The sequence below is a fragment of the Rhea americana genome, unplaced genomic scaffold (genome assembly GCF_003343005.1).
Source record: "Rhea americana isolate MKP2758 unplaced genomic scaffold, rheAme1 scaffold_213, whole genome shotgun sequence".
NCBI lineage: Eukaryota > Metazoa > Chordata > Aves > Rheiformes > Rheidae > Rhea > Rhea americana.
In genome coordinates this window covers 945,975-959,311 of record NW_028186289.1, presented here as the reverse complement: position 1 = coordinate 959,311, position 13,337 = coordinate 945,975, and the positions used below count along the sequence as shown (strand labels likewise).

General features: G+C 37.3%; 1 protein-coding gene across 9 annotated transcripts in view; it reads left to right on the top strand.

The window, feature by feature from the left end:
* The window catches only part of PHLDB2 (pleckstrin homology like domain family B member 2), a 70,466-nt gene that overhangs the window by 28,407 nt on the left and 28,722 nt on the right, over positions 1-13,337 (top strand). For 8 of the 9 annotated variants that reach the window (XM_085304930.1, XM_085304925.1, XM_085304935.1 and 5 more), the window contains 2 exons: positions 8,381-8,509; positions 12,780-12,935. In XM_085304930.1, coding sequence (XP_085161056.1) covers positions 8,381-8,509; positions 12,780-12,935 — 285 coding nt within the window. The remainder of the gene's footprint in view (positions 1-8,380; positions 8,510-12,779; positions 12,936-13,337) is intronic. The other variant, XM_085304929.1, reaches the window with a different exon arrangement.

Genomic DNA, 13,337 nt, shown 5'->3' with positions numbered 1-13,337 from the left:
TCTGAAAATACCTTTGTAGAAATAAACCAACTCAAAGAGAAACCACAGATTTTGTTCTGGGAGATGTCTGAAAGGATTACATAAATTTGAAAGTTTGAAAAAGAAATGAAAGGCAAAAAATCTGCAGCGAACAGGCAAAAAATATCATAATCTAGCAGCTGAAGTGCTTTGGAGAAAATAGTATCAGACATCAAAACAGATGCTGCTGCTAATGCTAGCAGCTAAAAAGTTCTGGCTCACTGAAAACGACAGATTTTAAATCTTGTTTTGTGCATCTATATGTTTAAGGTCACAACCCTGCAGATCTGATCCAAGATAGACAAAATCTTAACTCTTCACTAATGCAGTGCCAAACCTCCACAGAAAAACAATGCATATGTAGAAGTACTAGGTGATACTTTTTGCCAAAGGAAAGTTAAACTTATGGCCACCATAACACCTTAATTGGGGCTCAGTTTTTGACTGGTAGTTGCCATCTTTCTGATTTTTTTTTTTTTTTGCATTGTTTTCTTACAAAAGCAGGTGTTCTAATATCCACGTAGGGGCCACATTTTTTTCTTGTTCTTTAAATATTTCACCCATAATAATACTGGTGGTGTTGATGTCGGTGATGTATCCTGGCCAAAAATTGTTGGATCCATCCACTCCTACAATGGCTACATTCTTGTTAGGGTAAGAAATGATATCTGAATATGCAGTATGGTGTCTTCTTGAGGTGAAATAGATGGTTGATCTCAGTCACCAAATGATGCCAGGATATTGGTGCAGTACATGATGGTACTTGCCCCTGTGATGCCTTTGGAGTGACTTGAGTCTCTCCAGGAATTTGTCACTGCTCTCAGCACCTGTTTGACAGGAAACCCCTGCCTGATTGTATTTCTTCCGTGTTGATGCACCTGTTCGAAAAACCTGGGGAAAATTCCTGAAAAGAGAGATCACAGACTGTGACATAATTATTGGACCACGTATGTACTCAAAATAGCCTGTAAGTGGAAGACTTTGTGCTGCTTTCTACCCGTGGAGTTTTTTTTGTTTGTTTGTTTATTTTGTTTTAATTTTTAAGCCTTATGCATAGATCATTTAGATGAGGACACCAAGTTTTGCCAACTTTTTTACAGTCTTAAAGCCAGTATTTAAAAAGAAGTTTCTAGCTTTTGTGATGACAAGGCAGTGCTTGTGAAGCATGAGAATTAATTGCAAAGTGTACCTGAAGACAGAAGGCAAAGAGAAATAACTTAGGTCTCTTGCTTTTTCTCCCCTCTGCTTCTCCTATAGATGTACATAATATGTGTGTTTAATAGATGTATGTTTATATTTAAACTTTCTTAAGGCAGTTCTACTATTTCTGGCTATGCCATTTCATGTTTTCTGAGCACTTTTGTTTTGGCCTTACGGACAGTGCTTAGAATATCCTGGCATTAACCCTTTAAAATAAAAAATAATCATTGTCTTTCTAGGCCGTAAAGAGAAACTGCGGCTTGGAGGAAAATAGTACTGAAACAGGGAAAGGATTAGAGCCACCTTATGTCAGGCAGTATACAAGAGGAAGGAAAAGAAGAGTTTTCAGGGAAAGTGTGGTATAACTTGAGGGCCTGTGTTTGGCCTGAACACTTGTGAATTTAATTTTTGGCAGTGCCAGTAAGTGCTTTGCTGGGGTACAGTGTTTTTGCTTGTAAATCAAGAATGGATGTTGTGAGTGTATTTGTACACTGTTCGGTACACTGTGTTCTGATCTTACTCAGGACCTATCAGCCCTATCAAAATACCTGCCAGGGCTGAACGGTAATGAAGAATGAACSAATCAGTGAGGAGGGTTATGCGATAGTTCAGGGACAGTGCTAGTAAGTCAGCAGTAACACAGTTTGACGCATGCAGCTTGAAGCTCTTCGGGAAAGAGCTTTTCTGCAGATTTTGACAAAATTATTTTAAGTGCATCCTGCCTTGGAGAGAACTGAATGAACAAGTGAGCCAGTCAGCCAATCTCCCTTTTCCCTGCCATCCGGACCCAGCTTCCTGTAATTACCACAGGTCATGTCATATTACTGTACTGTACATAAGCAATAATGTTACTATTGTTTTGAGTGAAATAGCACCTCAGTTCTACTGTGCTATTTACAGTTATGACTTCCTTGCAATTACTTTTAGTCCAGAGTTGACATTTGTCTGTAAGGAAGTTGGAGAAAATTTTACTTACTCAATTCTGTGTTCTCCAGATTTACAGAGTACTTTCTCTTCATATGCCACTTCCTTAGTCTGAATAGTTTTAAAATGTGCAATCTAGTGAAAGTAGAGAGGATACTTAATGACTTGCCATCACTCACATCTCAAAGTTAAAGCATGAGGATGAAAGTAGAGCAGGGAAAAGAAATAATGGATTAGTGAACATAATAAACAGGAATAACTCAAAATGAGTAATGAGTTCAGCAGCTGTGTTGTTGCAGCTAAGCATAGTTAAATGGGAATTTTGTTAGCATCAAAACAGTTACCTACAAAAAGATGATGTAGACTGCATTTTAGGAAAGAGAGGCTGTTCTTTGTCTTCTTGAGGACCTTTGCATTGTATCATGGTAGAAATAGCCTGGAACTCTTCTCTTCTATCACACTGGGCATTTCTTTCTCTTTTCAAGAGCAAGTTCCCGATAGAAATCACAAGCAGCTGGCACGGCTAACTCATTTTCTTGGAAAACATTTTATTTTGTCTACATGCTTTTGTGGAAATATTTTTCAGTCATTAACAGAATACCCCAGACATGCCAAAACATTTGAAATTAAGCCTCTTTGCCAAATTGGTACTGCAAAGACTTACATGAATTAAGCCAAGAAAAAAACAGCTATTTGATAATCCATATGAAGAGGGAAATCAGCAATCACAGTTAAATATACCGGTGATCTCTCATGAATCATTTCTCTTCTCTATTCATAATTCTTGTTTTTTATCCTGATGAATCTGACAAATTTATATGTCATAGCCTTTTGAATCTTTCCTGGTCAGATTCCAGTTTAACAAAGTGTTTAAGTACAGGTATTAAGTCAATGAGTTATCATTTCTATAATACTAGTTACCTCTTTAAGACATGATACATGAGATTAAGTATTCTGAGGAGATACTAAGGATATGCAATAGAGAAGGAACTAATGAGGAAAGAAGATCATTGTGAAGAATTACGGAGAAAAATCTGAATCCCCAAATACATCTTTTAAGAAAACTGAGAGAGAAATAATAGTAAAAAAGGGTTGACCAATAAAGGAAATCCTCTTATCTTCTAGATCTTGAAGACTGTACAAAATTTTAATTTTCTTGCTTTCAATATTTGTTTTGGTTTGGATGATTATTTCCCCTTCTTCTGCATTCATGAAGGAGCAGTACTGTAAAATCAGGGTTTTTTTTGTTTGCCTCCCTGTCTGTTCAATAAAGCAGCACATTGCAATGCTCAGAGAATGAGCCTAGAAATTCCAAAAAACTTCAGCTGTCTTAGGAGTAAGTTTATTAGTACAACTGTTGTGATTTTTACCTCTAGCAGAGGCATTGCTTAGCCTGATTTAAAATACTTTTTAACATTAGTTTGGCACATGCATGTGAAACAAAACCCTTGAGAAGAAATCATTCCAACCAACTCCATCACTGTATAATCTGTTGTGATATGTTGATGTATTAGTTACTCCTTATGCAGTTAAAAAAAAATCACTATGAAATGCCTTCTACCATCATGTTATTCTCCTTTTCTTATGCCTGACGTATTACTTGTTCTGTTAATTCCTTCTTTCATAAAAGCAACAAGGGTTCAGTGACATATAACTGAATCATGTAAATATTACGCTTCTCTCCTGAAACAGATCAAGGAATGCAGGAAAAAGTAGTCCTGAAATATAGAGGAAGAACATGTACAGATTATTTACAGTAGGGTGTGTTTCTTTTCAATGGTATTTTTAGTCAAAGTTGTATGCGGTCCTGTTCCTTTCGCAAATACCAGCCATAGCTTTGGAAACACTTTCAGAAGTACTGGAAGCATTGGTTGGCCTCAGAATTATTTTTTTCCCCAACTACACTGTTGGTCCCTTGAGTAACCACCAAAGTAACATTTCCCAACCTGCTCCCTGTTAGGGAATAAGTTACTTTCTTGAAAATTTGCAGCAAGAGTTAGACCAGTTTCATTAGCTAGGTTTTAAGGCAGATTTTCTTCCTCTTCTGCTTTCTTTTCTCCAAAATATTTTACTAAATGAGCAAACTGTAGTATCACACCTCTTTCAGTTGGACAGAGATTATTTCTGTAGCTTGTTTCTTCTCTACTTCTAGCTGGCAGTCCTGTTTGCTGTAGACTTTTGAAAAAGGGGATAAATGTTCTTTGGAATGTATAAAAAAGAAAGGGGTGAAAACATAAAGTTGAGGTGGGGAAACTTTGTACCAAAGAATTGTGTATGTTTCTGCTTACTTGTCAGAAGAACTGTGGAAATTTTGACACTAGGCTAGTCCATGTTTGAAAAGAGCATGCATGTATGAGGCTTGGTGGGTAAAGAGATCTATGTATTTAAAGGCTACTGTGATAAAATATGACAAATTGCAAGTGAGTTGGACTGAGGAAGATTCTAGAGAATTTCAGACTGGAACATTTGAAGTAGAAGAGCATGCTGGATGGAAAGACATTCAGTATTTTTTTTCTTTATTTATGGCCTGTAGATTTCTTCTTCGCTGCTTCTCTTTCTCTCTGACAATAACACATGCTGATTTTTATTTTATAAAGTTGCAGAGTGAGTCCTACTCACCTAGTCACAGAGTCCATTTCACACTGACTGGTAAAAAGGTTGGGTTTCTTCCTTTTCTTTCTTTCTTTTTTTTTTATTTTTTGTTTTAATTTATTTTATTTGATTTTTTTTTAGAAGTTTTCTACCTGTTTTGTGCACGCTTACTCTGACTTACTTCAGTACATGTGGGAAGGTTTCTTCCGAAGGCACATATATGCAGGCTGTGTTCTAAAATTTTACTTTGCCTGCAGTAGCAGAATGTGATGAATGACAAATTGAAAAGCAGCACTTTTTCTCCACAGAAGGGGTGTGGGGACTTGCCGGGGTTTAAATAGCGGTGTTGATCAGACATACAATATCCTTAACCACAGGAGACAACACTGAAACAATTTGTGTCTCTCTGTTGTTTCTTTTGTTCCCACTCTGGTAGAGGCTATGATTGTCCTTAACACTTTCCTTTTATTTCCTCTGTGTCTTCATGATCTATGGGATGTTTTACATGTGCTGCATATATGTTCTTTGTTCTCTCTTTTGCTCTAAAATCAGTTCCACTAGGTCTGAAGGTTGAATTTCTTTCAACCCATGTTGGTTACTTATGGTCTGTGTTCATACCCACAGGGGCTCTGCTACCATCCTGTGTCTGTACACTGCAGGGACAACATTACACCTCAGTTCTTTCTACTGCAGTGCTTAGTGATCAAAACTGGTCTCAGCTTTCCCTCAGCAGCATCATAAAACAAGTGAATCCTAGTCTTCAGATCTTGCTCTCTACCCCTGCTGATCCCAGGTTCATAATGCAAATTAGGTAGTATGCTAAGATCAGATGCTATACTTCACTGATCTGGTCTTCTCTTGGATGGAAACAGAGTGTTAAGAATTCAATCGTACTACAGTTAACGTAACTCTGAAATGAACACCGGGGCTGGAAAGCAATTGTTTGCAGAGAAATGTTTAATATGTATAAGTTCATTTGGTTAAGATGAGGATGAGCAACCTGAACACATGGGTTTTATTCACAGCTATGCTACTGACTTGTTGAACAAACAGCTTAGAGTGAGCCACAGGCCTGCATTAATTAGTTGGATCTTGCATGTGGTTTACAAAGTTGTTAGTCTTTTCCCTTCTTAAAAAACTTTTTTTGATCCATTTATAGAAAAGTGTAAAAAAAAAAAAAAAAAAAAGCTAATTATTCAGTTCATTTATTTATCAAATTATTTGTGTAAACTATGTGAACTTAACCAAATGCAAAATTAGAGATGTGGATGAACTTAATTCCACAGCTGTAAAGCATATAAAGCTATTCAGTGCTGAAAGTGATATTTCCTGTTAGGACTGCACATTTTGAAAGGAGCCAGTTTAGTGGGCTGCGAGCACTTCCTATGCTATAAATAGACCAGATGAGTATCACTTTCAGTCTCAAAGGAATATCTTTCTAATTTCTAGAGGGAAGTAATACTATCTCTGGCATGATTTTCGGTTTTATGCTTGCTGATGATGCCTCTTCACACTTAGTTTTGTCTTGCTTTTTAATGAATGAGTGTACTTGTTGCAGTGCATAGACATTTAGAGAGCTATTAATAGCTTCAGAGTAATAATATTGTGTGTAAGGTCACAGAAGTCCTTGCTTCTGCAAGTTGTTGCTTTCTTCGCTTTTCGTTCTACCTAGCCGTGTGACAGACTGCTAATTCAATGTTAAATGGGCAGAAAGGTTTGTAATGTGGAAAACTACTGATTTATGTATAACTTTCCTTTTGTGTTGAAAGTCGATTCAGGAAATAAGGGGCTGAGGTTTAGAAATCACATCTCAAGGGTTACCTGCTTCTCTGCCATGGTGCAGTTTGCATGATCCATATTCTTTTTCTGAGCTCTGCTTCTGTTGTTATGACAGAAGCCAGTGCAGGAAGCCCAGGTGATTGAATATGCTGGCTTAGTTGCTCATTTTTACAAGCTTGTTTAAAAAAAAAAAAAAAAAAAAAAAAACAAAAAAAAAAACCTATATATGTTTGGCATTTTGCCAGTCTGATTACATGGGCAGAGAAGCTGCCTGTGGAAGTAAAAATATCAAACCTGGGAATTTAATTGCATTGGGCTTGAAAGTGAATGTTCTTGTTATTTTTAAATACTGGGAAAATGAAATCCCAGCAGCTGATCCCACTCTGATTTACAGATAAAACTATAAAGAAAGCAGGCAACTAATGTAAGTTTGTTATTGTGCCTCTGCTATGAGTAAGAGTTTGATAACCATGCCAGGAACAATAAAGAGAAGTTTTGTAAGAAAGACCATCATGCAGTTTGAAATGGAAGTTACATATGGTAAAAGAAGTTTCCTCTTCATGGCATGTGCCATAGGGTGCTGCAGTGTCTGACCACATAGCACTTGCTGAACCAAACACTTGATTTTTAAAACTAAATAATAACTGGGACAGGAAAGAGAACAAATGAGTGGACACTGTTAAAATTTAGTTGTTCTTCGAGCATCTGAAAGACAAAACTAGAATATTTGGGCTGATACTGTGAGGTTTTTGAATATTAAGGACTGTTAGAGACCATCTGAGAAGAGATGCATAACTATAGAATGAAATGTAGAAAAGGGGAACTGTATCAGTGTGACTCTAGAAGGTGGCAAAGAGACCTGGACTATTTGATCACTTCAGCTTTTATGGTGTGTCGGATGTATTGTGTTCTCCAGTTATGAATTATTCTGTTGAAAAAGATGTATCTGGTGTGTTGGCCAGTGCAGATGCAAGTAAATGGCCTTGGCAGAATTCTCCGTACTCTGATCTGTTGGTTTCCAAATTGTGGTCCAGACAAATAGTAGTCCACAACGTAGTGTTAAGTGATCAGCAGCTAGTTTTCAGAACAGTGCTACAGAGTAAAATACGCAGTATTTTATTACAAAGGTTTAAAGGTTAAAGGCTTTTGAGGGTGATAAGTGCTCTGTTGAGTACTACTGCGCTCAAGAAGTCAAGTGGGTCCAGTGGGTCAAGAAGACCCACTGGACTAGTTGCAAGAGATTGTAGGGAAGTAGAGCAGATCCCAGAGAACAAGATACAGTTCTCTCATCCTGAAGCAAGTGAAATCATTTGCTAAATCATTTGCTGTTTTTGCTGCAAGACGGTTTCCTGGCCCAAAGTTATTTCTTCATAAAGCTCTATCTCACTCTATCTTTTCACTGATTGCTAATTGTACTCATCTGTGCAGAAGCGCCTAGGCATGTAATTCATTCACACATCAAAGTTCCAGAAGTTCCTGCCAGACTATTGTCATTTGCCCTCCTTTTTCCTTTCTGAAAGCTACTCTTTTCTCTTTCCTTCATCAGTTACCTGACTAACGTGGCTACCATTTCCTCACTTTTTTTTTGTTTGGTAAGACAGTGTTTAGCCAGTGGGCTTGAAAGGCATCATCTAGGCACAGGTGCAAAACACAGTCATAGGGGAGAGAATTAACTGCCCCGCTAAAGTGATAAATGTTTTGTTTTGATCATTTTACATCCCATCATTGCGTTTCAACTAACAACAGGTTTCTGTCTTTGACCTACATGCTGCAACTATTCTTTAAGGTTTTGTCACACACTGTCATAATCACTAACAACTGCTTGGGTTTGAAGGTAATTCTGTTTATTTTCTGGTTCATGCTTCAGGAAAAATTAAAACTTGATGCTGAGAGGGAAAAACTAGAGAGGCTTCAGGAGCTTTACTCCGAGCAGAAGACGCAGCTTGATAATTGCCCTGAGTCCATGAGGGAACAATTACAGCAGCAGCTGAAGAGGGTCAGTAGCAAGTTTCAAGATTGCACTAACTTTTTTTTTTTTTTTTGGTTAATTTTAGAGTTAAGTGTAATGTGTTTTGTTTCACTTGTCCAACAAATTGACTGAACATACTTGCATTATATAATTTTTAATAGTCATGAGGTTACCTTTTTGTGGGACATTTGTAATAAATATTTTGCGTGGTCACAAATGAGTAGAATGCAAATGGGTGGACTATAAATAGTTTTGTGCTGAATGCTTTTAAAAGCTTTGGGCTACTTGCATGTAATCAGCACCTCAGGCCTGGTGGCTGGTATGAAACCTGTTGGAATCATGATGTTTAGATGGACATTAGAGCATTGCTCTTTAACTGTATGAGCAAAGAATGACTATTGACTTCACTTAGTGAGATCTATTATTTTAGCACTTCGCTCCCATTTTTCTTCTTTTACTGTTATGTAATCCTCTTTTGCAATGGTGTAAGTTGCGTTCTCTCTGAAACCATGCATAACTTACTATTTTTAATACATAATTTATCTGTTAGCCTGAATTGTGTCTTGAAAATTTCATTTTGAAGATTATTTTACTTATTAAAATAGCTTTATTTTTCCTACATTCTCAACAGATGTACATTAAGTATTTTTTTCAGCCCTTGTATAGTCTAATGGCACCTTGAATTTATTATGTGTTATCTGTAACCTAAAAACCTACAATATTTTATGTTGTAGGTTAAAGTACTGTTATTTTCTGAGGAAAGATTGTGAAGTGGTTGTGGTATTCATTAGTAGTTAAGTAGGTTTTACAGCACGTGTAGCCAACTGTAACATAAAATCGTTTTCAAAGTGTCTGTACTGCAAGCTCAAGAGGACATATGAAAGTTGGAACTTGAATTCTTTTCTGGCTTGAGCATTTACACCAGTAATAATGTCTGTAACAGTAGTGACCAGAAAAAGACTTTTTTGTTTTGCAGGAAATATTCTTTTAGAATATTCTTTTAGAATATTTCCTGACTTTTCCCCTCCTAATAATTAGATTTTGTTTTATTCGCAGAATTCTATCTTGTTTTTCAAGGATTAAAAAAGTTTAAAAGTCTAGCTTTGGAAATAACAATGTTAAGTACTTCTGTAGCAGTTGAAGTGTTTGCTGGCTTTGAGACATATGAAGGTTTTTGTAAGTTACCTAACAAATATGAAATATTATGTAATACCTCATAAGTATTAACAAGAAAAAGAAGCCTTTCCTGTGCTTTCATGTATTTGAAAGTATTRGTTTGTGAGAAGTTGCAGTCCTATTGCTGTGGGATGGTTAAATGTACTTTTCTCCTTTCAAGTTGGCTTAGTAACAGTTTTAGATTGAAAATTGAAGCTGAATATGAACTATAGGGGTGCGTTATATGTGCAGCTGCTTCTATTGCATATTAGTCCAGCCTATTTGTAGTGAAAGTTTGCTGTGAAGGAAGTAGTAGAAGTTGTCACTAAGACAGTGTACAGTATCTCTCAGATGGGTATCAGGTGTGAGAACAGTTATGACTTTACTCCAAGTATCCTACCCGCTATAGAGAAAATCTCTTTTCTTCCTCAGAAATAAGTCCAATACAGAATTAAGTATCTGAGTTTTGAGCAGGTTATATTGTATTACTTTACTGTCACCACAGTAAGCCCTGTCTGAAGATGCAGAACTCTCATACTGTTTTGACTCCAGGACTTGTGAACTGACAGATGTTCACAGCAGCTTTGTGAAACGGGAGCCCAGCAAGCTGGCAGCAAATGTCACACAAACAGCTGATTGCACTAGGGGGCTGGAGTTGTCTGGTTTGGAGTTGGAAGTAGATGGTTGGAAAATTAGGTACACATCATTGACTTAGAGCTGCTTCCTAGTGTTTGCAATTAATGCACGTCCTGTGTTAGGCGGGCAGACCACTTCATCAGTGAGTGGTGAAGTGATGAAACCTGAGGGCTTGAGGAGGGCGCTCAGGGAAAGCGTTAATCTCTCTGATGGCTTATTAAAACTTTATTAGCATGCTCTGCTTGCTTAGCTCTCAGTATGAAAGTGCCAAAGCTTCTGCTGTTCCTTTGTTCTCCTGTGTCTGGGTTTATTGAAATATGTAATAAATGAATAATGAAAATAGATGACTGGATTTCTGCACAATTATGAAAAGAAACTGCCTACTGTTAGGAAATGCCTTACAGTTCAGATAAAATTGTTCTAGTTCTTATGGATGTTGTTTGCCTGGAGAACTCCCATCATATCCTAAAGTAAGGGGTAGATTCTCTCTTGCTGAATTTTGTCCACTACCATTGCAGAAATAATGGAGATAACAGACAAATTTGTGATTTGGAAGTCCAATATGGAAGCATTGTATGTACTATTTGTCAATAGAGTATGGTATTTTCATGTTGATCGTTTTAGTAAAAGGTGGGTACTTGCTATGTGACTTAGGAAGCTATTAACTACAGCCAAAGCAATTACTTCTCTTCTAAGTAGGATCCCGGAGAAGGTTATGGAAGAGCTCTGCAACAGGATCTCAGAACCAGATTGTTTGCCCTTGCCACTCTGCTGTGATCCCACAGATGGCCCAGGGTCTAAGTCTGCACTGAGTCTGGCTGGCTGATAATCTTGCTGCAAGGCAATTAGAGCAACTGTTAAAACTAAACCACTGCCACTTACAGATTGGAGAGTTTTTAATTTCAAAATAGACTTGATCTTGAACTTGATACCTTTTTTTCAGATAGACATAGTAGTGCAGATTGTGGTAAAATACCTGTTCCACAGTGTATCTCACAAAGAATATAATGTTTCATGAGGTGAACTAGCTATCAGTGGTCTTTTGGACAAATGTATTCACAAAGGAATTAGAAACAGCCTTCTCTGAAGTCTGTCTCTTCTTCTGCCTCAGTAGCAATTGATTTGATATGAAATAGCCTGAATTTACTGACTTTCATAGCATGGGCAAAGCCGTTCTATTTATTTTCAATACTGAAAATTACTGGCTGGTTTGAATAGAGCGTTTTTGTGTTGTAGGTAACAGCTTCTCATGTCATTTTTAGCCAGTATGTCTTGTCTTTGCTTTTGATCTTTGTATTATTTATTTGGAAGTGAGAAACATATCTTTGGAGAACAGTGACAAAATATTGATATTTTGTATAGTAACTTGGAGTCTTTAGCTGCTATATCCCAAGTCTTCCCCTGGTACTTTGGCAGCTTGCTTTGAATGCTTTGTAGCTATATGCACATCATCAGTCACCAATCTTTACCTGAGGTTGAAATAAGAAAAAGGTTAAGTTTGCATTTCTCTTCAGCAGTCTGGAACTTACAAATAGATGTTTGTGTTACGAATATACAGATACTGCAGGAGAAAGATCAGCTTTCAGTTCTCACACTGAAAAGCAATGAAATTATATCTGGTTGTCCATAAGTGGAAGGCAGGTGTTCTTATTTCTTGAGACCTTTCTGCAACATTCCACCTCTTTTCATGACAAAATCTGGTGTTGGTCCGTGGGAATGCATGAAATTGGTTTGATTTTTCAAAAGTAATGTGTCTACTAACTAGCATCGAAGTATGCATGACTAGAGTCTTTAACTGTGTACTCGCCTGGGGAACAATTGTGTCTGCTGCAATTCAGGGTCCACATGTAGCCACATGTAGTTGAACAACTAGTGTGGTTGGACATTGCTAATCAAGTGATGGAATTGTGCAAATGGCATGTAACTCTACATATCTTCCCTCCTACATGGCTGTATCTCTGTTACTAAAAAGGCACAGTACTTGGGCTAGACTTGAAGAAATTATAACCACAATTCAGCCTTCTTCTTTAAAGAGTGTATTCCTGTAGTTAGTTCAGTGTTACTGGAATAATACTTTCTGTCCTTTTTGGTTGCTGAGCAGATGCTATCCCAATTTGGCATGTGACAACCTCACCAAATTGATTCATACTTTGGTTGTGTCGCAGCTAGGCTACAGCAGAGTGATCTGTCTAGCCAGGATGCGCTCAGTACTTCAGAGGCTCCAGCTTGCTCCAAATACTATAATAAACAACTTGTTTGCAATACAGGGGATTAATCTTTCTCGGGAAGGAGGACATTAGAAGTGATGGGAAAGAAACATGAAAATAGTGATTAGCACTATTTGCTCTCTTGTTACAACTTATATGAGTTGGTCATAAGAACATTGAGCTTCTGTCTGTTTGAACAAGCTGTGTGAGACATGCCGCTTTAGAATGCAAATTTTGTGTTTTGTTTATCAGCATCTCTTCACTGGTTACAGTTAAACATTACTTTGTTTTTGCTTCAGGATGCTGATCTGTTGGACATAGAAAGCAAACATTTTGAAGATTTGGAATTCCAGCAGCTTGAACATGAGAGCAGGTTAGATGAAGAGAAAGAAAATCTAACACAACAGCTCCTGCGTGAAGTAGCTGAATATCAGCGTAGCATTGTCAGTAGAAAGGTAAAAGCATGAAAACTTGTTTCGTCTTTTTTTTTCTTTTTTTCCTGAAGGGGATCTAGAACCTGGATCTAATGGATCTAATGGATCTAGAACCTGCCCATCTGTAAGAAATAATACAAAACTTTTTCTCTTTGGAAAAGTTTTTGCAGCTGAACAAAGATGATGGCTCAGTAACATCCCCCACCTATCAAATCATGCAATTCTCCAGAAAGGAAATAGAACAATAAAAAGTAATACCCTGTTTGCATACTTGCATATGCAAATAAAAAGCCCTCATATTTGCAACAGAAAGTACCAAAGCATTGTGTTTGTCTTCATTAAGCAAGGAGATTCTCATACTGTGGACATAACTACTGTTATTTGATGCTGTCATGATGATGTTGTTAAAAGTAAAGATAGAAC